At 38.0% G+C, this 25,569-nt stretch overlaps 1 protein-coding gene and 1 long non-coding RNA gene across 2 annotated transcripts; one reads left to right on the top strand and one right to left on the bottom strand.

Moving 5' to 3' along the window:
* The first annotated feature begins 561 nt into the window (after positions 1-561).
* LOC100374500 (nuclear exosome regulator NRDE2-like) lies at positions 562-25,046 on the top strand. Its single transcript, XM_006823787.3, has 9 exons — positions 562-743; positions 12,007-12,439; positions 12,764-13,797; positions 14,574-14,710; positions 15,116-15,245; positions 15,578-17,176; positions 23,384-23,508; positions 23,828-23,899; positions 24,433-25,046. Exons 1-9 carry the CDS (start codon positions 569-571, stop codon positions 24,706-24,708), a joined length of 3,981 nt encoding a protein of 1,326 aa, XP_006823850.3. The 5' UTR covers positions 562-568; the 3' UTR covers positions 24,709-25,046.
* Positions 1,258-21,455, bottom strand: LOC144363592 (uncharacterized). The gene is made up of 4 exons (XR_013422769.2): positions 21,395-21,455; positions 3,344-3,492; positions 1,946-2,077; positions 1,258-1,443 (listed from the first exon to the last, which is right to left on the bottom strand). It is a non-coding gene; the product is annotated as an uncharacterized LOC144363592 (long non-coding RNA).
* Positions 25,047-25,569: the final 523 nt, after the last annotated feature.

Genomic DNA, 25,569 nt, shown 5'->3' with positions numbered 1-25,569 from the left:
ATGGCAACTACAGGTATTTTGGTTACAATACTTTTGCTATTGTTAATTTAAAAAGTAAATTTGTGCAAGAAATTTTAAAGACAATCGCAGTGGAGTTTTGGACGTTTGTTACATTGTTTTTTGTGTTTTTTTTAAATCGTCACTTGTATTTTATTTCATGGAGCGAGGGTGGTTTTACTAGCGTATTTGGTAACCACTGGAAAAAGAAGTGTGCACACTCAATTTGGTCAAAAATAATTTGCAATAAAAAAGAAGAAAATTGCAGGAATAATGCAGCTAGACTTTATTTTTTTGTATTAAAGAAACATATTTTAGTATAAGATAGTGAAATATTTGTCGTCCTCTCCATCTTACTCCAAATAACAAAGATCTTACCAGCGCTATCTGTCATAGTTTATTTGATGTTCATCTTATCTGTTTACAACTCTCGATTTTATGCAAGCAAATTATAATCACTGATTACGAACCGTGAATGACTAAAGTTATTGCCCCACGCGCCACGCAATAGCAGTAGAATCCAACCAAAACAAATGAGCATCCAATGTTTACATCCCACAATTCACTGCGTATGGTTCATGTAAAAATGGCGGACGACGGAAACAGAGCGACGTCGCCAAGACCATTATTTCCAATAGAGGGAATTAGTTTCACATCAAATGTAAGTTCTAGTATACGAAGTATATTTCCTTCTGTTGGTGCACCGAGTATTGATAAAGTTGAAAAAGCACAAACATCAAAACCAGGTATGTTTCATGAAATTGTGTTGGTACATCGTTGACATTTATTGTGAACGATTATTACAGTACGATTATTGAGGTCAATGTAAACCTTGACACCCCATGATGCACCGAGGCCCAAGGCTCGAGCATATGGCGTTAATGTCCGTGACACTGGTGCCCAGGATTGCCAAGTGGCTCGAGATAATTGATCAACGATCAACAATGATATCAGATTCATACATCAGGATAGGTCGACAGTGGTGATTCACACATGGTCGGGGGCAATCTGATTAAAATAAGATTCTAGTTTTGGCTTTTTTTGTATATTTATTTTATTTTGATCTAGTATTTATTTGTTAAAGTGTTGGTAATTGCGAAAGCCAACAAGGATCTGATCCGATGTCTATGTATTAAAGTAACATCCAATCACAGTCCCCCTTTTATACAGGCTGTCGGTTGCTTACTTTTCAGTGTAGCGATACTCTACGGGCAATCTTTCTGTACATTATATTTTGCCCACTTGGATAAACCATTAATAGAAAATTACTAGTATATTTTATTTACAAAAGAAATTTCACAGCATTTTACAATTTTTGTAATTACATTGAATAGTTTTTTTCACTTCCAACATATGTGTACACTTCCTGATACATCTTCAGCAGCCAAGGTTAATTGTTTATTCAGTCATCGTTTAAATTTTACTTCAAACACTGAGCATAATTATCTAGAATGGAAGCAAAAAAATAAGTAAATCATTATGATTAGAACACTGTAAACAGCTATAGTAAACAATGCAAACTGATTTTAAATTGTAAAACGGTCACTGGCCCATGGCATCGACACAGAATATTGGAGCAAAAATATATTTCCTGATCAATTGCGATGTGTTCCAAATAAAAAGTATTTTATTCCAGTTCAAATCAGCTCAATTACTTTAATAAAGAGTTATTGTATAATGTACAAAATGTTGATACATTTTGATGAATATTTACAGCTACGGCTTTAATACCGTAGATGATTTTGGCCCTATCATCAAAAAAACATCACCCGTCTCCAGGGCAAGCGACTGGAAAAAGATTCCCATGTTCGGTCGAACTTGTGGAAACAAAATCGTCACTCCCAGAATAACTACACAAAGTAATGATCTAAACTCGAACCATTCGAGCCACAATATAAATATAAAAATAAAAAATGACTTTCGTTGCATTTGACAATGATAAACTTACCGAAAAGCTGTGTTTTCCCGGTCGCTAACGTTAGTATAATCCGCCATTTTATTTGAGTGTGTTTGCCACTGACTGCCCAGTGAAGTCATCATGTGTGCTATCGAAGGAGGTCTGTGATTCGTTGACGAAAATCTATGATAGTGGGTTTCGTTACATAGGCAGAAAAAATCACAAAATCAAAGTTAAATAATAAAATAAAAAGGCATTAATAACAAAAGTAATAAAAAATTAAATTAAAATAAGTTTATAGCCAAAATAATTAAAGGCCAGACACTACATCAGATTTTAATCAGATTGGGTCGGGGATCAGCTGTGAATCATTGTCCCAGGTCGATCATATTTTTACTTAAACTTGTACCTTTTTAAAATTAATGGGTGATACAAACCTGAATGTACAAATACCAGTTTCTCAATTTATTAAAAATAACACGAACCTTGGACAGCCGACACCTTCTGGCAAATTAACATAAATATTTTTTTTCCTTCAATACTTTGTATTCCTGTTTTATTGATTTATAGCGCTTTTTTTATTATTATTGCCTGTTTTTTCAATAGTATTTTCTTTTTCTTTTTTTTAAATCATTATCATCCTTTGGAAAGTAAGTTTTGCAGAATTTGTATGTTTTAAATGTGTGTTCTAATAGTTAGTGTAACCATTTTAATTCCTTCTTAGGAATTTTAAACCGCAGCTCCGGGTGTATAAAAGGAAAGATGGCCGCCAGTTTTCAGTATGCAAATGACACTCAAACGTGAAACATCGTTTTGGGTGCTCCGTAAAATCACTCTTTTCAACAATCTTAATGCCTGTGGTACAAACATGAATATATCCACGATACAATTTCGATGTTAATTTACAGTGTCAGTGCGATTTCCGTATAAAAGCGACAGGAAAGCGAAAGACTGTCAGTCATGGGTTTATGCAAATGCAAAGTGTTAATCCAGAGTTGTTTGTTCAATCTCTAGGTATTTTTATGTAATTAAGGAGTTGATGCAAGTGATAAAATATCATGGAGCTAATAAGAAATGATATGATGTGAGTTGTTTGTCCAGCCACTTCAGGGGCATCGTCAACGCCCCTGATATTGTCCGTGTTCAAGACCTTTTTGTAACATATGTGTCACGCACATATTCATGTATATTAGATCTGGGAACTGGGTATGCTCGTGCCACAGAGCCGTTTTTTTGTTTTTGTTTTTAATTCGTTGGCACCTTTTTTCACTTTGTACTGTGCAATAACTACATTGAGTTAGTCATTCAAATAAAAAAAAACAATTATTTATGACGATGCACTGTTTCAGAACTAAATAAGGAGCTCCATGAAAAAAGATTTTGTGGGCTTCGTGAGCTATTCAATGGTTTCTTTGAAATCTGATAACGTAATGCATGATGTTAACTTACCAAATTAAAACCTTCGGTTGAAACAGCTGTGTACCAAGTGAACAACTGGGTGGACAATGCAAATTACATTTCCCATGATGCACTGATGCAATCCCTGGGATTTGGTAATTTTGGTCGCAATCTAGAGCTGCTGAACGGCAGCTATACACCTGTGGGATCAGATATGCAGTAGTAGATGAACATGTTGATAAGGCACTTTACTCTGCTGAAGCTAGTAGACACACAGTCAGCTGTGTACAAGTGGTAATAAAATAAATGCAAATAATTCACCAGTATTTACTATATGGAGGCAGCCATCTTGAATCTGGCACAAAACTAAATAAATTCAGATTGCCTTGTAAAAATATTGTTCGTTTTTGACAAATCATCAAATATGTGGGTCATACAATAATGTAAATTCACTACGTTCAATTACCTACCATAGACTCCGGTTAGTCAAAATGACTATTTTGAACTGTAGGCAATAATCAGTGATTCTGCCGGTGACGGAGAGATAGAATCCAGGTCAGGGGAAGCCCCATGACCCCAAGATTCTTTTTCCCTTACGTCACGAACCACACGACCGAGCCGATATGGCGACGCCATAGACGGCTGTACAATCACTGACTTTTCTCCGCATCCAATGGAGATCAAGTCTAGCGAGCTCTGCCTGGATCGCCTGCTTTTTTTCCTGTCCGGGTTTCTAGCTGGGGTTGTTGCCGCTGCCCGGCATCCGACATTGTAGCTGGTAGGATAAGTTTTCTTTGTCATTTTTACCCTCGTGTCGTTTTTCTCTTTGTTGTGTAATATTTTTTACAACAAAGAAATAAAACCCGGGCGACGGAGCTTAATCACTCGTTGGTTTCGTTACGTCTCCTTCCCTCATGCATATTGTCTTCATTGTATGCTTGATCTAGGTATTTAGAAACAAATAGTTGTAATGACAGCACCAGGGCTTGCTGCAGTTTTTTTTTTTTTTGGGAGTCGGAGAGAGCTGTCCACTGCAGCCCCTCGGTGGGCAAGCAGGAAGAAACACGAAAGCATGTTTGCATTCAAACACGTCTCTTCCGGGGAACCCCCGTTCCCAGCCGCGGCGCTCCCACTAATTTGGGTGAGGCCGAGGCTCAGGCTAATTGCACCGGGCCTCCTCTGGAGCCTCGGGCACTGAATGCCAACTGGGTGCTGGCAGCCAATACTCCGATCTCGGGGCAGGGCTTTCAGGGCAGGGCACACGGTGACCCCCCCTACTTTCAGCCAGCCAGGGTTTGTCGCGCGGTAATGGTAACGAATTTATCCTTGTGTCCGGTCTCCGCTGTGGGTTTTGGACTCCCTTCTTACAGACCCACGGGCGTCCCCAGAGGGAACCAACCCTGTCATGAGACGCACAGTCGAACATGCTCCCTCTCACATATTTAAAGTGAAAGGTGACGCAGTTCGCTCGCGTCGGATACAGCCGATACTCCGGGCGGTCCCTCAGAGTTTTCCATCTGTAATGACTCGGTGAGCCACGCTTTTGGGGTGATGCAGAGTATCATCGATCCTAGTGATACCATGTAAATACCCCCACCTTTGATCCTAAGGCGACCACCTAAGGTTGCTTCAACGCTTAGGGGATCACAGGCGTCGGGATCCAAAGCAACCCTGTCGGCACGTCTCTCCCTGTCCATTTGAGTGCAGAATGGGGCGCAGGACACGCAAACGGTGATGATGGGCGGACGTCGGTCAGCCAAGGAGGACGTAAAGCTTAAGGCCCCCGGGTGGGGAAAACCTTAGGCAACACTTCCCGCACATCTACGTGCGACATCACCTGGCTCACTTGGCCGGAGCCATTACTGTGCTACGAGGCCTTAGATGCACGTGTTTTCGCTGACAAGCTGAGTCAGGGGGTACATCTCCACCTCAGTGACGCAGACTGGACATCTTCCACCCTCTTTGATCAGGGAATGGTGGGTACAGTCTCGGAGCTTCGGAGTGCAATGAACCAGAGGGTTCAGATCAAATTCGCTAGCCAGTTGGCCCTGCCAAGGGCAAGCAGAGGGCACCCCAAGCACAGAAAACACAACGCCCTAGGGCGTCGTCCACTAGCCAGAGTCAGCCAGGAGGCAAGCGCTCATACCCTTTCATGGGAGGGAAGAGTAGTGGCGCGCCCCCAGGGAGGAAAGAGCCAGGTGGTGGCTCTTCACCCTCCCTGGGCGGACGTCTACCCCGGCAGTGGGGGAAGCGTGTTTGACGCTCACTTCTACAGCCGGGGGGACAGGCATGTGTTCAGCGAGTGGCCAGGTCACAACTTAGTGGCTACCTCAGGCCTTGGGGAACTCACCTCATGGGAGAAGAGAGCACCCCCCTCGCAACTGCCGAACCTATGGCCACATATCCCTGTTGTACACAGATTGCGCCGGTGTAGTCCAGTTTGATGACAGCGGGTGACCGATCCCTGGACCTTTCCAGGTGGTGACATCCGGTTGCGGAATACGCTAAAATCTTCATCTCCCCCGTCAGTGTCAGTACCAAATCTACAAGTGGCGGGCGTCCAGTTCTGGACCTAGGCAGACTGAATCAGTACATGCTCCTCGATCGGTTCCACATGGGGACACCATACAGGGTTCTTCTCTCCATCCACCGTTTCGACTGGCTAGCCCTACTAGAATTAAGTGGGGCCTACCTGCACATACCGATGCACCCAGCGAGTTGCCATCTCCTTCGAATCTCCCAGTTGGGCCAAGTATTTGAATTTCGGGTGTCCCCCGTTTGGGTTATGCACAGCGCCCTACGTGGTCGGTACACCGCAATTTGTACCCAGACTACTGGTTACTACACATCCTGGACAAAGGGTTAATAGCCAAACACGTCAGGATAACACAGGATTTACTTCACCAGTTGGGCTCGTTAGTAAATCGACAAGTCCCACCTCGACCCAACGCGCAGTTGGTGTTCCTGGGCATGGAGTTTTTGACACAGAGGTAAGCTTGGTTTAGCTATTGCAAGCATGTAGCGTAGCGCTAAGCCTAGTCAGCATTCCCTCAGTGTCCCTTCTTTGGTGCCTGGAATACAATGTGGAGCTAACCACACACCACCTTCCAGGAGTGAGGAACAGTCAGGCAGACGCCCTTTCAGGGCGGCTCCGTCTTCAGAACACGGGGTGGCTCATACAGGCCTCCAGGCTGTTTTGGCTGTGGGACGGTCCAAGGTTAGACCGCACCCCAGAACACCAAGCTCCCGACATATGTAACACTCCTGTTGACTCCAGGAGCCTGAGCCAGGGTCGCTTTGCTACTAACTCTGTGGACCCACTGTGTTGTGTTCGCCTTTCCTTCCTTCCCACTAGTTCACCGGACACCGGAGAAAACTTCAACAGGTGCACGCCTGCATATTATCATTGGTCGCACCCAATTGGCCAAGCAAGGCCTACAATGTAGTTTCCACTTCTGTCGGAAATGCTAGCAGTGTTTTCTCCAGCTTTGTATTCATGAGGGGGATTGTCGCCCCTTCAGATCAAAATAGAGGGGGATTTTCTGTAACAAGGGGGGAATTTATAATAAGCATAAATTTTCTTAATAAAAACATTGGCAGTAATTTTTCATTATTTTCTCCACTTGTTACCAATTGTTATGTTCTTCATTTTGTGTTCTGAAATGTACCGGGTATGTAATTTTGCAAATATAATAATTATAGTCCACACAATAATTTCATTATTTGTTATTTATTTAATGTTAATAACATTCTGCACATGTTACCATACAATCAGAGAAATCCTGTCAACACAACATGCAATATGTTTCATGAACAATTGTAGTAATAATTGCCAAAACACAAAAAGCTGAAAGGGAAAGCTGAAACATGTATTTAGTATTCTATTTTTATTTTCTCTAAACCTGGAAAATACGTCTAGATTTTCTGCTTTGCCATAATTTGAGAGCTTCACTGGCATCAAATTTCGCAAGAGGAGGACCTTCTACTAGGATGGTGAGCAGACGATTCAAAGAAGCCTCTTCTAATCGATTTCGGATGGACGTTTTCACCTTGTTTTGGGCAGAGAATCCCCTCTCACAGATTGCTGTATTCACAGGCAAAACAACAGCTGCCTTTGCCAAAGTTATTAAATTTGGTACCGTGGCCTTATGATTCGTGTTTATCAATTTCCACAGTAAAGTAAAATTGTCACGAGGGTAAGCTTGCTGCATCACAAGTGTTTTTAATAAACACCACTCATGCCGGGTTTCGTCTGGATCGATAAGAGCTTTGTAAACTTGGCCCTCCTTGTTTACTTTATCAACACCGTAATGTGCGATCAGAGTCTCCAATTTCTCATTGCCGTGATCTGATAATTGGTCGACGGGTACGAAGGAGAGATGACGCATTGCCAATACATCAAATGCCGAAATGACGCTGGTACTCTCTTCCGGGAAGCGTGTATTTATATTGTCTATCAAATTATTGATAAACTCATTTTTCACGTTGTTAACGACGCCAATTTGTTTCGATCTATTCTTCAAATTATGGCCCATTAAAGACGTTTGCAAAGACCCATCATCGCTGACTTTGACCTCGTCTTGGAACTTAGTTGTGTAAAACCCCTTCACGTTTCCCTCTTTGTACTGCTTCAATTGCTCGATGGTTGCTCTGACGCATGGCTTCACGGCGGCGATGTCAATCTCATCTTTCTGAAACACGAGGTTAAGACGAGTAACGATAGGAATAATGTCCATCAAAATATGGGTAACTGCGACAAATTTATATTGTGTTAATTTGTCGTATAGGCCGACGGCTTTCGGGTCTTTGGATTTGTTCTGCGCGTCGAAAAATGTGACCAATGCATTCCACGAACGGTACACTGTCTGCAACGCATCATAAAAAGCAAACCATCGTATTTCGTGAATTTCCTTTACTTTGAGTTGTGGGCTTTCCAGCATTATTTCCACCTCTCGTAGTCGCGATGAACGGAGCGAAGATGCCTTAAAGTAGTAGAAAAGATTGGTTAGAATATTTTTGTATTCTTTCAAATAATCCAGCGTTGACGCAGCCTGGCTTGTACATAGAGCGAGCCGATGTGCAACACAGTGTACGTTCAGAAGAAACGGGTTTATGTCTTTTAATTTAGCACTCACACCGTTTTTCCTCCCTACCATTACGGACGCACCGTCACTTCCCAGGCCAAGCATTTTCGTTGTTTCGAGACCATTTTCCTTTACGGAATTGCAGAGTGTTTCTGTTATAGAAGTCGCGTCTTTTTCGACAAGGTGAAGGTTTCCAACGAAGTTAGATTGAACGTCAAAGTCCGGGGTAACGCTACGGGTATACAAAACAAGTCGGCCGGTAACTGATATATCGGTACTTTCATCGGTTAAGAGGCTGAAGAACTCGCTTTTCTGAATATCATTCACTATTTTGGCTTTTATCGAATCCGCACAAGCCTGTTGCAATTCCTCGGCTGTTGTGTGTGATCGATAAGATGCGTTGCGGGCAATATTAAGGCTCTTTACAGGCTCACAGCCGCTGGTGTCTAACAAGTCTAATAAACTTGAATACTTATCAGTTGCTATGGCTTCTTTAGCTAGCCAGTAAACAGATTTGATTGCAACAACCACTGCATCTTGTTTTTGTATCAAAGCATTCGACACCACCGTTTGCATATCAGAACGCATCGTGATGTCCCGCAAGGCTTCCCGGTGTTTGGCGCTGGCAGCATGTCGCATTAGAGTCGATGTCTTGTAATTACTGCATCCTCTATCGCTTGAGAATGGCGTAGTTTTGCCAGTTTCTCTGCAGATTCGACAGCCCATTCCAAACTCGTCATGTGGTTTTTCCAACCATGAATATAACGCCAACCAGTTATCTTTCCAAACATCAATTTTCTTTTTTTTGGCTGCCGTGGTGTCACCGCCATCACATTTCGTGCTGCCCAAGCTCGGATCGGGATCGGTTGATGTGCTTGGCAAATCCTGAATGGCATCTTCGGGTTCAGACGAAGTGCTTGGCAAATTCTGAATGACATCATTTCTGTTAGTACTGTAAGCAGTGGCTGCACTCTCAGAATTGATTTTTGGCTCGCCTTTTTGGCCGAAAAAACTTGTAATCAAATTACGCGACCGCTTCATTTTGGCTGCTATAATTAACGCAAGACTGACACGCTTTAGTCGCGTGCACCACTCATTAATTCATTGTTTTGGCTGTTACATACGCGTAAGTTGGGGGGGGGTGTTAACTAGTTCGCCATAGTAAAAATATTATTTTTTCAAGACCGCTAATAGATTACAAATGGGAATATTTTTTGGTATTGTGTGTGAATTAATGGTATCTTTTTTTAGTCGATTCATTAAATAGTGATTTGTTTTTTTAGGGGTGAAAACAGACAGTCATTTGTTATGATGTGATCTAGCATGGGTAGGTTCAGCGAGAACTTCACACGTACAACACTTTCGTTCCATACAGCTTTGTATAAATTACGCAAATCAGCCAAAAAATAACACCGTTACCCAGTTACGCCAAAGATGGAAATTCCAAAAAACTGGGTACACACTCGTTTCCCCACCAAGAAAAACATAATGTAAGCTCATTGTTTAATTAATTTAGTTGCAATCGGAAATTCTAAACTACGCACTACAGAGCTGTGCCGATCTGACGGGCTTGACAGCGTGTCAAGCAGTTATCCAATTAAAAACGTGAATTCACGCATCAGGTCACTTGTTGCTTCCATATGGTAGCGATGAACTTTCAAACTTTCAACAACATGGCGCCTTAGTCTTTCGTGCTGGGATGCTATCTGCGTTGACTGAGCAAGTGTTACGATCTGCATGCATTGTTTTAAAGCACTTTTCTTGCCATATGCCTGTAGTTACGTTTATTTCTTGAGTAAACATGATTAAAGTTGATCTTCAATCGAAATCATCGCTGGCACGATGAGTTTCCTGTTGGTATCACCGGAAATGTCAACCGTGAAACAACGGTGCATCATGAGCTCCATGGGTGAATCGAAAACCCGACGTAATTTATTAAACGTGACGCATACATCAAGTGGTGTTTTGTTACATATAACTCTGCAAATTCATATAATAATAAATATTTTTAAATGATTTGGACGCGCGAGATAATTAATTAAATCACGCAACAAGCGGGAAGGACAATTTATTGTTGCCTCGCCAAGTTGCTTAACGCGTCGCCCTGTCACACACGCACTCCAGAAACTCAATGCGGGCTATTCCAACTTACGTACGCATACCCGAAGAAGGTTACAATGTAATGTTTTTAAATATAAGGACGCACAATTTTAAACGAAATATGCGGGAGGATGATTGTTATTTGCAACAGCAAGCTACTAGGCGCGTTGCAGTCCAATGCACGCACAGACCATGGAGCTCCTTGCACAGACCATCATTAAAATAATTCAATGGGTAGTGAAGAAAGGGGCGATTTTCGCCCTTGGAGTATTTTTTTAAGGGCGCACAAAGTGTAGTAGGCGGGGAATCGCGCAATCGCGCGTCCTAGAGTAAACACTGTGCTAGTCGAAACACCAGTAGTGCTTCGGCACTTAACAAACCTGCTGTTCCAACCAGACAGCGCACTACCAACGAGCCCAGCGGGTATCACTTACACGCATAGAGGCTCTCATTAAACCTGCACATACAAAAGCCTTATCTGAGCGGGCTGCCAACGTTCCTGGCCAGGGCAAACAGGGATTCCACCAATGCAGCCTACATAGCTATGCTGCGAGCATACACTGATTGGTGTAGAGGAAGGGAAATTGATCCATACCATCCCTCTATTGGCCAGGTAGCAGGCTCCTTCGTACACCTGTTTGACGAAATTGGGTTTGTCCTATGCAGCGATCGTTGGCTACAGGTCAGCCTTGTCCCCCCACCATTGAGAACGTACAGGAGTTGTGTTGTAAGTTGTGCTAAAGACACGAATCGGGTTTCTCGCCTAGAACCAAATCCCAGGACACGATCCTCACCTGATCGTCATCCACCGGCTGTCAAATTTTGTCTGCCCCAAGGGTCAGGAGGAATTGCTTCTCTGCTCGGTTCGAGCACGGAGTTGCTACCAAACCGTACTAAGGATTCAGGATGTCTTTGTGTTACGGCCCAGGCAGGCAGGACAGGCCGGCCTCCCCACTTCCATTACCAGGTGGTTTACTGCGACTGTATTAGAGGTCTATAATACTTTATTTTCCTCGACAGCCATCTATTACGTCGTCATATGGCCTTGGTCATGTGGTTCGTGACGTAATGGAAAAAGAATCTTGGGGTCATGGGGCTTCCTCTGACCTAGATTCTATCTCTCCATCACCGGCAGAATCACTGATTAATGCCTACAGTTCAAAATAGTCATTTTGACTGACCGGAGTCTATGGTAGGTATGAACTATGTGAATAGGTGGGTTCGGACCCTCTGCCTAAATACATTTCAACAAAAGTTCCAAAATTTTGCCTAAATGTTTCAATTCTGATTCTGGTGATTCATGGCAACAAAAATGAATCCCCCACACAGTTGTATCAGATTCGGAGAAATGTCCAGACATGATGATGTGTTCTGCTTTAGCTTACACATTATCTTGCAATACTGCCTTCATCTCATACAATATCATTATTGTGCTGTGGGGTATTCATTATTGTTTAATAAATGCAGTTCATTGTTATGCAAACTGGAAAAATGTAATGATAAATAAATAATGTTTTTGTACGTTCTTAGGAGCTGGTAATTTTGACTGGCTGTACAATGACAGCTTTGAACCAAAAGATGCATTGAAAATAGCTCATTTACATAAAGAGAGAACTGAAACAGAACGTGAGAGTGCATCAGAGGTAGAGGAGAGGGTTAAACAGACGGAAAGCCAGCTTGATCATTATGACACTTCCAACAATGAGTCAGTTCAAGACCGTCATTATGTGGTCAAGAAAAGGAAGTTTCATTCGCACGGAAGATTTTCAAGTGATGAGACCCATTCAAACTTTGAAACAAAAAAGAGGAAACACAAAAAACAAAGTAAAAAGAAGAATAGACATTCTAGTGAGTCCTCTGACACTGCTGATCACGACAGAAGAAGGAAACATAAGAAATCACATCATAAGAAGCAAAAAAAACATCACAGAAAATCACCAGTGATAAAACAACACATTGTCAGGTAAATGCTTTATTTGTCTGCTCTGATGATTTAGACGGCATAATGTGAAAATAATCATGTGAAATTGGTGATATTCTGTATAACCTTGTTGTACTTTTCACAAAGAACTATTTCTTAAATGTTAAGATAGTACTATAAGAGATCATTTATTGCAAATAAAATTCCTATATTCATTCAGTATTATGTAAAGTATACAGTATAAAGATACAGTAATTTACCTGAGTGTGTTTTTGAAATTTAAAAAAATAAATATTCATGGTCAATTATTGTAAGTGTGTATGAAATTGCATGAAGTTCACGATTCACTTGATTTTTTTTCCATAGTGAGCCTTTGAAACCAGAAACAAATTGGGTTGAAGAAACTGTTTTAAAACCTGAAGATGCCTTTCGAATAGATGTGAAGGGTGATAAAAATAATAGAGCGTTTCAGTCACTTTACTACTTGGACACTGCTAGGTACCACAGTCAGCATCGTTTATGCCTAGGACTGGGAAAGAAACAAAGTATCAAGTGGACAGATAGTGACAAAGTGCAAAAGAAAAAAAAGAACAATTCTGATCGATATTATGGGAAACATGCAGTTTCGTTACTTAATGATGATAACCTCAGGCTTTTAGATTTGTCTAAGCCGAAGTTTGAAAGCAAACCGGGTGGACATTCACAAAGTGGGAGGATGACTTATATACCACTAGGCATATCAATGGTTGAAATCACTACTGTCACACCACAACAAAGAAGTATATATTTGGTTGATCCTCTTGGCATTCATGATGCAGCAACACAGCAGTATTTACAAGGAGTTATGCAAAAGAAAGACATTTCCGAAGTACTAGAAGATAAGGAAACAGAAACCAGGAGTGAATTGATAAAGAAGAAAACGACAGAGTTCAATAAAATGACACATGAAAGCCCACATGATGTCAAAGCATGGTTGGAATTTGTTCGGTTTCAAGATGAAGGCGTGAAAATGGGAGTCTTTGCAATGGATGATTCCCCAGAGACTGAAAAAGGGAAGAAATTATCGCTGGCTGTTGCTGAAAAGAAGATATCTATTCTTGAAAACGCCATTGAGAAGAACCCCTCATCTATTGAACTGAAAGTGGAACACCTTGAACTCTGCAAAGAGTTCTGGACATCATCTAAGCTATTGGAACATTGGAAACAGATGGCCTTTCTTCATCCTAATGACCCTTTGCTATGGCAACAGTATTTGATATTTTCTCAGTCCACTTTCTCATCATTTACATTTAGTCGGACTATGACCTTATATGGGAAATGTCTGAGTACTTTACAGTCTATTGTTGGTGGTACATTTCGTTCTCACAATGCATTGCCGCATACTGAAGATTATATGATTGGTAAGTGTTATATATTACATGTACCAATTATACTCACTATAACTGTCGAGGCATGTCTAGATTATAGTACACTTTACATTCCAAATACTATGGGGTTATTGCTGAGTACACAGATATCATTGTGATCCCGTACTGATGGATTTTCTTCAAAACTTGGTACATGCTTTGGCATTAGGGACCTGGACTTGATGCACGTCATTTTGTTTTTCAGATTGTATTCAATATGGCTAACTCATTTCAGTTTTATTCACTTTTGAACATGACTTAATTGTTATCCAGAATTTTGGCCAAATTGGGATTTTTATTTTGTTCACACTAAAATGAAGTAATGTCGTATTGAATGGCCAAGAAACAAAAATAATATATTTCTTGTTTTTATGGCACTTGAGCATGAGGCGATGAGTTTTGTTTTTTTGACAGTGGATCAACACAAAACAAACAATTAAATTATTATAGAAATTAAAATATATTTCCATTGAATATCATGCTGACCTTTTTCACCTTGGCTATTTTCACCTAGAATATACTAGACAACATCTTTTGACAGACGAGAGACAACATAAGACAAATTTTATCAATGGTGCGATTACGTGTCAATAGAGAATGTACATTTGTATTGTTAGTTCTTTCTGTCTCTGATGATGTTGAAATAGTGGAATTACAGTGTATATATATATATATATATATATATATATGCCTGACACAGATTGTATTGACAAATGTACTGTGTGATACCAGTAAATTCAAAGTCTTTGAAATAATTTCTTTGTCTTTAGATTTGTTCACCCAGGAGTGTGAGTATATGAGACAGAGTGGACACACAGAGAAAGCTATTGCTGCTTTTCAAGCGCTTATAGAATTCAACTGTTTTAGTCCTGCAAAGCTTGATGAATCGACTAAACCCACTCAGCAGGTCAGTGAATATATATCTAGCTATAGCTGTGTTTGCAGATTTTCATAAAGGCAGAAATTATAATGCTAGTGTGGGTGGGTACTGTAGGTAGATAAGTTTAATGTATTTTTAGTACAATACTCAAAGTATCATGTTTATGTTATGACTTGACATGATTTAAGACAGCAAAATCTATTTGTTCCAATTTGAGTCTGACTCTTTGGTGCACCTAATCAAATTACTCAATGTTCGGCTTCAGTAAAACAGTTCAAATCGGATTATGATGTTTTTTATGCTCACAAAGTTGTAGGAATCCTAATCCCACTGATTTTCATTTACAAACCATTGGTATAAGTCACTTGTCCATTCATTCTCATTGCAGTTCATTATTCTCACAAAGTGCTATGTATATTGTGTAATTTATAGATAGCATTCTTCGAAACATTTTGGGACTCTGGCGAACCTGTATTTGGTGAACATGGAGCCAAGGGTTGGAATAAATGGATGCATAAGAAGGAGAAAGGAGGCTGGGAGGAATTGGTATTACCTACACAAGGTACATATACTTACTTTTATCTCAGGGCTGTTGTGTTGCTATTCACATACAATGGTTTAACTGTGTATTTTGTGTACCTAAGAGTGAGTAACATACATTCAGTTGTATACTTGGATAAATCAAAGCTAATTGTTCCATAAACAAATTATCTGTTTGTCTCTATCAAACTAGATCATGTACTAGAAACATTGGAATATCTATAAATTAGCATATATAATTGTGCTCCGAGTATACACACATTTTATATTTTAAACCTCAATTGTTGAAGTAAATTTTACCGCATCAGTTAGTGAAGTTCAGGAAAAAATAAATGTCATTCTCATTTTCTTCAGAGGAGAATGAAAATGATGAAGAAGATGTTGAGGATGACTTCATCAAAATTGACCGACCTGTGTGGAAGGTATGGAGTGATGTTGAAAACTATCGAGAGCAATGTCACTGGTTGCCTTGGAAACCTGATGTTAAAAGAGGACAGACTGAAGAAGACTGTGAGGATCCAGACAGACTTGTCTTATTTGATGATATCAGCTCATCATTGTTCAAAGTTACTACTCAGGATCATCAGTTTCAGATCATTTTGAGGTTCTTGCAGTTTCTTGGTGTGTCTACCTGTCCAATAACATCAACAGCATGCTATCAAAGTCAGAGATACTTTGGTGTCAGTCTTGAGCATCCTACTCAGCTGCTGCAGAATACACTATCAACATCAGAGCTTGCTTGGGCTATCAACTATAGAGGAGTTGCTTGCATAGTGGAGCCACTGCAGCAGAAGGTGCTGCTTTCTGAATGTGAATTTTCTTGCAGTTCCCATTCTAAAGATTTAAACGACTTCATCATCAACATCTTTACACAGGCTTTATCTGTACTATCAGGAGTGGCCAGGACGCATCTTACATGCATTTGGTTGCAGTATGAAACCAGAAAAGCTGCACAGATCAAAGGGAAGCGAACTAAGCATCAGACTAAGTCAGTAAGGAAGTTTGCTAAGTCTGTGTTAAAAGAAACTCACAATAGAAATAATCTTCTTCTGTGGGAAATGTATGCTCAGTTTGAATGGCAGGTTGGTAACATTGATGAAGCAAGAAAGATATTTGATACTGCACTAATGATGTATAGTCAACTCAGTAAACATACACAAAGCCAAGATATGAAACAATCTGCTGCTAAACTATGCCGCACATACACTGAACTTGAGCTTGGATTTGATGTACTGGTCAGCACGCCAACACATCATGTCAGAATCGCTCTTGACGAGTCTCGAAGAAAGAGAGCTTTACATATATTGACCAATTTTGCAGATCCTGCAATGTACACATCGTCCTCCAGTAATCCGGTCAACTCAGTCAGTATTTTGAAGGCAAGAAGTGTGTATCAAATGGAATGTCACAAATTGCTGCAAGGCTACAAGGATCTTGTTTCTTCTCATTCCTCCATGTGTGTTCCTGTTGGTAGCTGTGTTACGCATGTTGTCACTTGCTATGCACTCTTCCAGTATATGACAGTCGGCCTGAAAGCTGCAACTGTTGTTTTTGAGGAATCCCTCTCTGAGTTGAGGAACCAGTGTAAATTACCAGAGCCACCAGAGGATAGATTTACCAACATTTCCGAATACTACCTGTTAGATTATGAGATGCTTCTCACCTTATATGTCAGAGTGCATTTCTACCATATGGTACACCATCCCACTACACTGACACCTGTTAGGAATCTCCTTCAGAGAGCGCTGTCTGATTTTCCAAACAGTCCCACCTTCTTATACCTGTTCATCTTAATGGAGCTAAGGTCACACATAACAGGTCGCGTTAGACGCTATTTTGATCATGCTCTGCACGAATCAACCACACCGGTGCCTTTTCTGTATGCCATCTTTGCAGAGCAACTCAGGGAGCAGACATTTGAGCAAGTGCAAAGAAATCAAGTGGCCGCTTCAGGTATGTCAAGAAATATTACATCATATCATACATAGGCTGGCTAGGTTTCTTGAAACTTGTGAACGACTGTGTATATCGAAGCTAGCTTCTAGTCACTATCAATTATTCACAACCTATTTGGCTATGATTGTTTGTCAACCAGTTATCAGCCCTCTAATATTTTTAGTTCTCGTCGGTTTTAAGGTTGAAACTGGGACTTATATTTTAGATTTTGTGCATGTGCATATATCCATTTGTCATCATTTCTCAGACATGCCTGGACTAATTTTGTTCAAAGATATAATGGAAATGTCAATTAGCTATTCATTCAATTGACCTTTGAAGCATTGTATATACAAGGATGTGAGAAATGAAACATTGCTCATATGGCCCTTACCATGCATCATAACTTGAATATATTGTTTCATATCCATTGAAAATTGTTCCAGATGTGATTATTAGTTCTAGCTCTATCACAGTCAGAAAACAGATTTATATCTATTCATGTGTGCACAAGTCCACACATTCAAATTGAAACTTCATATACACATATATTACATGTAATAGATTACAGCATCGTCAGAATCGCACGGTCTTGTGTCTTCGAGCTATAGGCCTCTGCACGATACCTTGCGGGATCGCATAGGCTAATTGCGAATCATAAGCAGTGAGACCTGATTGGGCGCGCTTGCACGTACCAAATTATAAAATAAAATTCTACTTCCTGTTTTTGTCGCTATGAAGACATCCTTCCCACACAAAACTGCGTTGGTTGCCTGTACCTGATAAGGCTTAAGGGCGAAGTTGAGGGCACCAACATCGAAAACTTTTGCAATTTTATCATCACAAATATCACGATTCATGGGCACCGCCATTTTGTTTAAAATAAAACGCCAAAGAGAGATTTGTAACACGCAAACTGATTGGACAATGATTAGCCTCAACTGACTACTGGGGGTGCTGTTAGAATATGCATATTTGATTAGACCTTGGCTAGCGAAGATGAGATTACATGTACATGTGAACTTCCATTTGTTTGATGATCTGATTCAAGATGAATGGCAACCATTTTAATGCTAAAAATTCATCAAAATCAAGCATTTCTGCGATTTAAGAACCAGATCTTGGCTATGTATTAATGGATTTCATGGATTAATTTTGTACATAAATGAACATCATGGTACCATGATGCATGCCATTTCTTTTTTTCAGATCTGATTCAAAATGAGCGAATGTAAATACTGTTCTAGTGCCATGTCACATGTTACAGAAATGTGGTGTTTTTGGTTCTCCAAAATTTCATTTGTTTCGATGTTTTCCTCCATGGAACTATGGGAAGCTATAATTAACAAGAAAAAACACCATTGAGGGTTGTTGCACTGTGTTATGTACAATTGCTGATTCCCGAATTACCATCAGACGCAATGTAATTCTATTTGCGCATACATAACCTACTGTACCTAGCAACGAGGAAGGGTAGGTCAAAAATATAAAAAGTCAAAAGAGCACAGATAGGCATGCAACCCGGAAGAAGTCAGCGGCATATTTGAAACATTTTTTAAAGATAGCGAAGTGAGTGTGGGTGGGTACAAACAAGGGCAGCTAGAAGAACTATTTAAGACAGGTGAGAAACATGGATTTCCAGTTGCAAAAATTATTTTTCAGAAAAAATGGACTGATATTGAGATGGTACGTGTGTGTTTCACAGAGTAAAATATGACCGTTACATAGTTTTTCAACTCCCAATATACCTGCAAAAAATATGAAAATATTACCCTATAGCCAAAGATAATTTGCATGCTCGTTATTCTTGCTTCTCATGTAAATAAAATCCATGCGTTACAATTTACTGTAATTTCAAACTCGGGGCAGCGTACTTTGAACGCAGAGTATTCGATCGCTTTCATTTCGAGTGAAAAAAACAAAAAAACAACGTCAGGTGCTTTTGAACTACGTGCGGTTGGCACAGTAACGGGCAATGACCTCAGCGGTTCACATGCAATGAAATTCTAATCGAGCCAGCTAGCGTTATTGTACGGTATCATAAACTCAATAATTATTCATTCAAAATGCCTTTCACACTTACGAGTACCATGGAACACGAACATGTAACAGAAAAATAATGTCTTTTGTTTAAAAAAGATTCTGTCAACCAAGAATACATGCGCAAGGCAAGATTTATGAAACGAAACAGAAAATAATCATGTCATTGTCAGTGCAATGCAGACAGCCTAACCTGTTTTGATTAGTTTGCCCGTTTCTCGTTTGTTGGCCATTTTTTCTGGAGTGTGACACAAATGGTGAACATGATACTGCCAAATCAATCAAGAACCAGGATACGACTTGGACACGCTGAAACTTTGTAAATTGTCCTCTTTTCAATTGTAAACTTTATTCCAGTGTAATAAAGGTATACCTACATGTACCATGAAAAATTGTATCGCATCACTTTGGAAATTTACGCTAAATACATGTACTAAACAAGCGCACATATCATATTCATTTTAAAACAATGACTCATGGAATCACAAAGAAACTGTTAAGTATGTATTTCACACATTACCGAGGACCGCAGTAGAGACCGGTACAGCGGTAGAGACCCCTAATTATAATCAGTCCACGGCTCTCCCCGGCGTTGTGCGGTACACCGCGGTAATGATCGCGGTGTATCGCTCGTTTGATTTCCTACTCTTCCCTTAGGCAGAATAGTGTGCAAATTTTTAGAGTTTCTTGACCCTAGGTCACGCAAACGCAAAACTGAACATGCGAACGCTATCAATTCAGAAACTCCCAATTGAGGAATCAAAACATGACTCACAAAGCAGCATCTTGACTGTTGATGTACACACTGAATTAACTTTGATTTCTGGGGTTTTAACAGCATCACTTATTTTTCAGTCAGTCATAGTTTGCTATGAAATATATGTAAACTTCAAGTACATGTATATTTTATCTTGAGCCAATGTTTTAGAACACTTGATTGATTTCATACAAAGCTGAGAACTTTTTTTTTTCTTTGGCATGAGTTGACCTACAACAGGTCCTTTGACCCAATAGGTCAACAATGCCATTAAGCTATCAGAATGCTGTGCGGCATTACTAACAGTTTCAGACATCTTCTGATTGAAAAGTACACAATTTGTGAAAAGAAATGTCATTATCAAAATTCCAGTAGATTCATTGTAGTCGATTTCACTGTGTGCTGTTTTTTTTTTTAAAGAGGCAATTAGCAATTTTTAAAAGGTAAAACATGTGTCACCTAACGTTTTAAAATAGCTGATTACCGGTAATCATTTGCAAACTTGGAAATGTTACTTAAGTAATGTAGTAACATATGTGTTGTTTTCCCTTGTAGTATTTTTTCTGCCAACATTTTGCTTAGATATATTCCTGTACAATTGTTATATTTTCCTATAAGGCACCTTAAGTTTAAAATAATATATGTACAGATACAAAATATATTATATTATATATATATTATTATATATATACCAGCATATATTTAATTTATATCTCCAGTGATAAGCACAAGTCGTTTTTGTATTCATCCTGAATTCTTAGTCACTATGTGATATCTAGATGCTCAACTAGCAAGGTTTTATTCAGAAAAGGATTAATATAAATAGCTTTTGATGTCAACTCTTTCTATCTGACAGCTAGTCATATTTTAAGTTTACAAATGAACCAAGAGTTCTATTTTGCATTGGTTTTGTATGTTATTTGATTTAAAGATTCTCAATGCTTGAAGGATGCTGTAACTTGATTAGTTATTTTTAGCAGTAGGTGCTGAACCTTGTTCTCTGGCAATCGTGAAGAATGGAAAAGGTGACCCTTGTAGTAGGCCTTTTCATATGACGTCCTATTTACATAAATTTGCTTGTGGGCTGTGGTTATGACATGTATTTAGTATATATAGAAAAACTTTGTTAGCTGCACAGTGAATGCAAAATCTCACATTATTCGCTGCACATTTTTTCAACATCTTTGGTGTCTAAACATATGCCAATAAAACTGATTTTTTTTTTACAAATTGTAACACAGTTAACACAATTTTATGCAAAAATATAAATGATTTAATTGTGAGAAATTATGTTAACTTCATGAAATATAAAATAATATTATTTTTATTTTATAAAGTAATAATTACTCTCATTATCCTGGTAGAACTTTGAATCTTGTGTGCCTAGTTGTTGTTGTTGTTGTTGTTTTTTTAAAAAAAAAGAAAAAGATTTACTATACCTGTATGCAAAATTTCACACTTCAAACAGTTGTCAATGCCAAGTCTACTCGACCACGAAGACATAATACAGTGATACTAAGTTTGGATCAACAACTTCCTCCACTGAAAGCAGTGGAATGATGTGATTTGCATTATTGTCAAAGGGGTCTCTCAACGCTTTGTCACTAGATCAGTAAATACGTTCACAATTATTTTGCATTCTCTAAACTATTTCTGGTTTTACTAATTATTTGCATATGAACAAAAACTATGACTTTACTAAATATGAATGTGACCTGATTAGTATTACTAATAAAATTTGCATATAAAACTGTAATATAAATATACTGTAAAAGGATTAATTCTTCACTGGGTTTTAATTTTGCTTATTTCGCTGACTGGAAAATGCGCTAAATTAAAACCCAGTGAATATATCAAATTTAGCATAGAACACATTATCTAAGCGATAAAACCATGAATTTAAAACCCACTGAATATGCCTGAAATGGTAAATCAGTGAAATTTAAACCCAGTGAAAATTAGTCATTTTACAGTTACTGTATTATTATTTAAATAAGTTACTTTGAAACAAGTTATATCAACAAGACATGTAAGGTTGACAAACTAGTGTTATTGTCAAAGTAACAAGTGAAATAGCACACTTCATAACTACATAACATAAAGATGGAATCATATAACATATAGATAGATCAGTATAACATGAAGATACGGCCACAGTATCTTTATAATGTGGGCATAGAATCATATAGTATAATAATAGGGTGATATAATGTGGAACTACATAACATAAAAATTAAATAACAGCCACAGTTTCTTATACTGTAATGTAGGCATAGAATCATATAGTATAATGAGACTACACAACATAAAAATGGAACTACAGAACATAAAGCTAGAACTATATATAACATGAAGACAGAACAGTATTTAAAACCATACTTTTACCAGTAATACTTATGCATCAGAGAAATGAGGCAGATATAGTGGGACAACTCTGAAACTGGAAAGTTCTATCTCCAAATCATAGTCTACTGAATATTAACAATAAAGCAAGTTAAATTGGCTGTAGACTAAAATTGAATGGCTATTATGAGGTTGATGTAGAGGCTAAACCAATTTCCTTCCCATAGGCGTTTACGTGCTTCATGCAATAGTACTTTTGTCACAGGCAGCTTTCAATTTTGTGGTCAATCACCTCACTTAAGCACTGTCATTTTGTCATCTGTTATATACACAGACCTAATTAGTTTTGAATAAATCTGTGCATATTAATCACCTAATTTGCATAATGATGAGTAAATTTTGCTTTTCCACTGTATCTCATGGATGATTAGTTTAATAATGAAAAACATGCATACTGATTATCTAATTATTATTAGCCAATTTCTTTTATTTCAAAAAATCAAATTTAAATTGAACTTGTTGTAGAGGTGCTCTGCAATAAATTAGACTGAAAACCACAGATGTAAAATCAAATATATTAAATATAGTTTTGTACATCTCAAATAGCATAACAGACAAATATTAAGTTTCTTGTTTGTAAGGCTATTTAACTTTTAATACATCTCCAATACTCTCAGCACACAGTGCCTCTATCTAAACTTTCTTTACTTTGAACATTCATTTATTACAATACAGCTTATATATAAAATTAAGAATTATTATTATATATAATTCATAATAATATATATAATTATGAATTATTATTTTTCATTAGAGCATTATAAATAAATATTGTATTGTGAAATTTGTTTATTGTTTTGTTGAAAAGTCCTTGACAGTCTGGGAGTTTATGGATGTTTTTATAAAAAAAAATAACATTTAAATTTTATATAACACATGTAATATTGTAAATACAATGTAGCTTACTTACACACTAACATATAAAAATAGAAACACATTTTTGGAAACAAAACTTGATAGTGTTACTATTATGGACAATAAATTAATTCTTGTTACATGTATTATTGCTTCTTTGCATATTATAGATACTACTTGGCAGTTGCCATCCACAGGAATCACTCACCGTATTAGATCTTTATTTGAGAGATCTACATCATGCCGAAATGCCAGACATTGCATACTGATATGGAGAATGTACATATACTTTGAGGTGAGTTATGTTCAGTGCTTACAGTACTATTCATACTGCTTCTCAGCAGTTTTTATTTACTAGGTTTCTTGTGAGTGTTTATTTATTTATTTATTTATTTATTTATTTATTTATTTATTTATTTATTTATTTATTTATTTATTTATTTATTTAATTATTTAATTAATTAATTAATTAATTAATTAAAGTTGTCTGGCAATGTAAATACAATGTACATTGTCTTAGACATGTAAGTCACACATCCTGGTACTACAATTAATTAATTATTTAATTATTTAATTAATTAATTAATTTATTTATTTATTTATTTATTTATTAGGTTCATCATGGTAATAAAGAAAGAGCCAAATCTATATTTTATAGATCACTGCAGCATTGTCCCTGGTCTAAGGTGAGAGTTATTAAGAATGTAAGATTGCTATCGTTTTTGCTTTTAATTATTAGTAACGCATGCACATAAATTACAGAGGTATTTATAATGTCAAAATAAGTAATATTTTAATAACCACTGGGGATGTGCATCTCATATCCATATGTGATGTTATTGTAATTGCATAGCAGTGAGTTGTCAATGTAAATACAATGTACATTGTCTTAGACATGTAAGTCACACATCCTGGTACTATTGTTGATATGACAGCATCACAAACATGCACAAGTTGGTCATTTTAATGTGTCTTTGTATTCATAAATAAAACATTTTGATGAAGTAGATAAAACAAATGTAGGAATTCATGCTGAAATATCAAATAAATATAAATACCAGTATATTATTATTGAAAGTATTTTTGTCCTTGTAAAAGCCTCAGTCAGGTCATTCTATCTTACATGTCCTAAATCTAGTGGGGTGATTCATCAAATGCTTTATTGTTGGTACAATTGTATGAATTGTATGTACTTACTAAAATAACCTATTTTATTCAGGCATTATACATGGATGCTATACTGTACTTCCCGGATGATTTGTTACACATACTAGACATAATGATGGAGAAAGAGATCAGGATAAGGGCTCCATTGGAGGAAATTGAGATGCTCTTAAAAGCTAAACAACAAGAGCAAGCTGGAAACACCAACCAAACAGTACAAGCTGCAGATCAGTGTGGTGATATGGATCAGGATACTGGACACTTAAACCAAGATAATCTGAATAAACAACAAGATACAAGCAAGCAACAGATTCAGTTGATTACTGAATAGACAAATGACTTGTAGAAGACTTTAATTTGGGTCCCATCTGTCCATCTGGATTCATTTTAGATATGTATTGACAGATTTTGGTGCATGTACAGTTTGATTCAGTGAAATATGGCAAACTGTTGTTCGTTTTGAAAGTTAAATATGCTGAAATTCAAACACTTGAATTTATTTATGGTCGTTTAGTGGCAATGACTGAGAAAACTTGTTATGATGAAAGTACATCTTGGGTTGCATTTGTGCATGTTATAATTTCATTTGAAGATTTCAACAAATTCTGATTACATTTACCCAATATTCTACCAGATTTTAATAAAAATCCATGTATATTAATTATCAAATATGCGTATTTTTAACTTCATTACCATTTCCGTAATAGATGAAATTTGTGTGATTGACTGTTATCAGGTTTAAAACATTGTAGTCAAATTCATAGATATGGTGTTGTGACGAAATACACATCTTGTTCCAGCAAGTTTAGATTTAGGCAACTTCTGACATGTACGCTTATAGTGTAATACTTCAATCACCAGTAAACGTCTTAGTCAAGTTCAATTCAGACAAGAATAGATATTTCATCTGTAGATTATTTCTCAGAAAGCAGGATCGTTACTTGCATGTCTTTGATTTTCTATGGCATCTTGTTCTCTCCCAACATGATTGTGGACATGATACCCTGATGTTCTGATTACTGTTGATTCATTAAACCAGTGTACTGTTGAACCGACTACATTGAAAGAGCAGAAACCGCCTCAATTTTACTTTTAGCATGTACCTGGTACTTTTTAGGTAATGCAAGGCAGCTTAAATGATATACTCCTTCCATTCACTAATTGGCTGAATTTCGTAACTCTTAAAGTGGTG

Source organism: Saccoglossus kowalevskii, chromosome 2, assembly GCF_978046115.1.
Source record: "Saccoglossus kowalevskii chromosome 2, keSacKowa6.1, whole genome shotgun sequence".
NCBI lineage: Eukaryota > Metazoa > Hemichordata > Enteropneusta > Harrimaniidae > Saccoglossus > Saccoglossus kowalevskii.
Note: the sequence above shows the minus strand (reverse complement) of the source record. Positions and strands in the feature narration are given on the sequence as shown.

Coding starts and splice junctions, on each gene's coding strand:
- LOC100374500 (XM_006823787.3), top strand. CDS start 569: ATGGTTCATGTAAAAATGGCGGACGACGGAAACAGAGCGACGTCGCCA. Junction 15,246..15,577: donor ATTGGTATTACCTACACAAG/GTACATATACTT, acceptor CATTTTCTTCAG/AGGAGAATGAAAATGATGAA. Junction 17,177..23,383: donor AAATCAAGTGGCCGCTTCAG/GTATGTCAAGAA, acceptor TGCATATTATAG/ATACTACTTGGCAGTTGCCA.